This window comes from Triticum aestivum, chromosome 1A (assembly GCF_018294505.1).
Source record: "Triticum aestivum cultivar Chinese Spring chromosome 1A, IWGSC CS RefSeq v2.1, whole genome shotgun sequence".
NCBI classification, from domain to species: domain Eukaryota; kingdom Viridiplantae; phylum Streptophyta; class Magnoliopsida; order Poales; family Poaceae; genus Triticum; species Triticum aestivum.
Window position 1 is genome coordinate 489,063,770 of NC_057794.1, and position 2,630 is coordinate 489,066,399.

At 44.1% G+C, this 2,630-nt stretch overlaps 1 protein-coding gene across 1 annotated transcript in view; it reads right to left on the minus strand.

The window, feature by feature from the left end:
* The window catches only part of LOC123059573 (uncharacterized), a gene marked incomplete in the record, with an annotated part of 7,353 nt that extends 4,932 nt beyond the window's left edge, over nt 1-2,421 (minus strand). The window contains 3 exon segments of the mRNA XM_044482115.1: nt 1-35; nt 1,770-1,897; nt 2,050-2,421. Coding sequence (XP_044338050.1) covers nt 1-35; nt 1,770-1,897; nt 2,050-2,347 — 461 coding nt within the window.
* Nucleotides 2,422-2,630: the final 209 nt, after the last annotated feature.

Here is a 2,630-nt window from a genome sequence, read left to right on the forward strand (position 1 = left end):
GATTTGATAGTATCGCCAGAACTCCATAATGATTCCTACAAGATAGAGTGGGACAAAAGTCAATGCATGATTCTGGAGTGTTAGATTATTTTGAAGAAAACTATCCAATATAACATAATGAAGTTGTTTTAACGTACTCCCTCCGTCCCAAAATTCTTGTCTTAGATTTGTCTAGATACGGATGTATCTAATAGTAAAACGTGACTTGATACATCCGTATCTAGACAAATCTAAGACAAGAATTTTGGGACGGAGGGAGTAACATGTATTGCACGATGCTGCTAGGCTCAAGATTTAAGCCAAGGTTTAAATCAACTTCTCTCCCTGTCAAATAACAATACAGTAATGATTTGCATAAATATATACAAGGAAAATACATTCTACTACCTGATATAGTTACACCTGGGTAGGAAAATGATTTTATACCCCTGATATCATTTTCAATATATGTTTAATTTTGTGGCTATGTGCCATCATCCTAATCAGATGACTTGTTGTTTTGCTCTACCAAGATAGACGTGTTAATACTCTGCTGCTCCTGGTTACCCAATAGTTCCTAAATTAAGCATCATAGGTGCTAGTACGAGACCAATGAAAGGTGGCTGCATGCATGCACAAAGCACAATACTGATTTGCAGAATGCACTTCTACAGTTCGGCTCTGGGATGTAAATGTCCAGTAAGATTAAAACGAAAAGAGGACAGAAGTGCATCTGTAGCACATATACAGATTATTTTCAGGTTGAATCAAATGGTGCCAAAATAGTTCGAAAGTGGATATTTCCGCTAACACTGCTCTAGTTACAATCCCCCGAACAACATAGCCCGAGCCCCAAGTATGTATATATCAGACTCAGGTTCCATGCTAGTTGAATTTGCAGTGGGAATCATGAATTACCAAACAAGATAATATTTTATTTATGAGAAGTCTCGCCACCACTATATCAGCTGGCATAGCTATTCTTTTCACCAGCATGAGCTCTGGTTTCAGTGAGGAGGTCAAACCAATTTTCACATCCACTACTTCATTTATGGCGTGCTCTATGACTATCCATCTCATTGTGTTCGCCCTGATTTGGCTGCAGTGAGTAGAACAGTGTACTGAAGAGGCAGTGTTTCGTAATTTCTTGATGTTATAAAAAAATCATCAACTCCGCCTATGTCTTCTAGGCATAGCCGGTCCCAAGCCCGGGTAAAGGAGGAGGGTTGTGATAGGCTTGGCGAGCCAACGTAAAAACTAGCCAGTCCCATAGGTATGAAACCCATTTGAGCGAGAATAGTACTAGGATGGGTGACCTCCTAGGAAGTCCTCGTGAAAGGGTTTCATATCTAAGGGTTGTGATAGGCTTGGCGAGCCAACGTAAAAACTAGCCAGTCTTTTGGGTATGAAACCCATTTGGGCGAGAGTAGTACTAGGATGGGTGACCTCCTGGGAAGTCCTCGTGAAAGGGTTTCATATCTAGCCTACCCCAACTTGTTTGGGATAAAAGGCTTCGTAAGTAAGTAAGTAAGTATAAAAAAATCATCAAATTAACGCACACACAAACTCTACTTTGCTGTTACCTGATACGATGGATAATCAAATCATCCAAATGCTTTTATGTGTCTTAAACAAAGTTAATGATGGTGCAAGCTATCTGTCGCCAAAGCATGAAAGCAATTCTTGCAATTGAAGAAGAGAGCACTCTGAAGACTGAAAACTAAAAGACCAACTACTGGATGTGAAATCGATATGTTGTTATGTACAGAACCCAATCACCAGAGGCATACCTTGATGTTTTCTTGTTCCTTGATCAGAGCCTGAATGTCCAGTCCCATCGCTTTCACAAACTCGGCATCTTCCTCTGAAGCATCACCTTTGTCATCTGGTGCTTTTGATTTGTTTTGCCATAATGATTCTGCAAGCACAATTGAACAATTGTCCTAAAAATATACAAGAGAATAAGGCAATCCCCAAACCACGATTTCACAGCCACTTTATCACATACTCCAAAAACATAATATTAATAACCTAAACAAAAAGAACTCGATCGGTTAATTTCTGGCATACCCAATCGGTAGAGCTGCAGCTTCAGCTGCTCGATCTCCAACCGAACCTCTCGGCCGGTACCCTCCTCCCAAGGGGAACCAACGGAGGTGGCGCACTGCCCCGTGCGACCGCCGTCGTGGCGGGGTAGGGCAAAGAAGGTGGCTAGGAGCGCGGCCGCGATGGCGAGGGCGGAACAGGATCGGCGGAGGTCGCCTGCGCTACCGGAGGAGTTCAGGCGGGCGCAGAGGGAGAGCAGGCGGAGGGGAAGGAGGAAGGCGACGACGACGGCGAGGATTGCAGAGTCGACCCTCATGGCCATGGACGGGAAGAATTCCCTGCTGCGACTGGGCTATGGGCTCAAATTTGCTGGATGGGGACCGAGAGCATCCGCCTTAATAATCTTAGTATTAATAAACACACATCAAAAGAAAATCTTAATAAATTTAGGGCATAACACGGAGCCTCAAACCTCCCGCCGTCCGGACTGCGTGGTCCTCCAACACGGACCCTTAAACCTCCCGCAACCATTTGGACCGTACGGTCTGGACGTATTTTACCATCCATCACAGTCTTGTATCGGTCCGCTCGGCGGACCGGGCGTC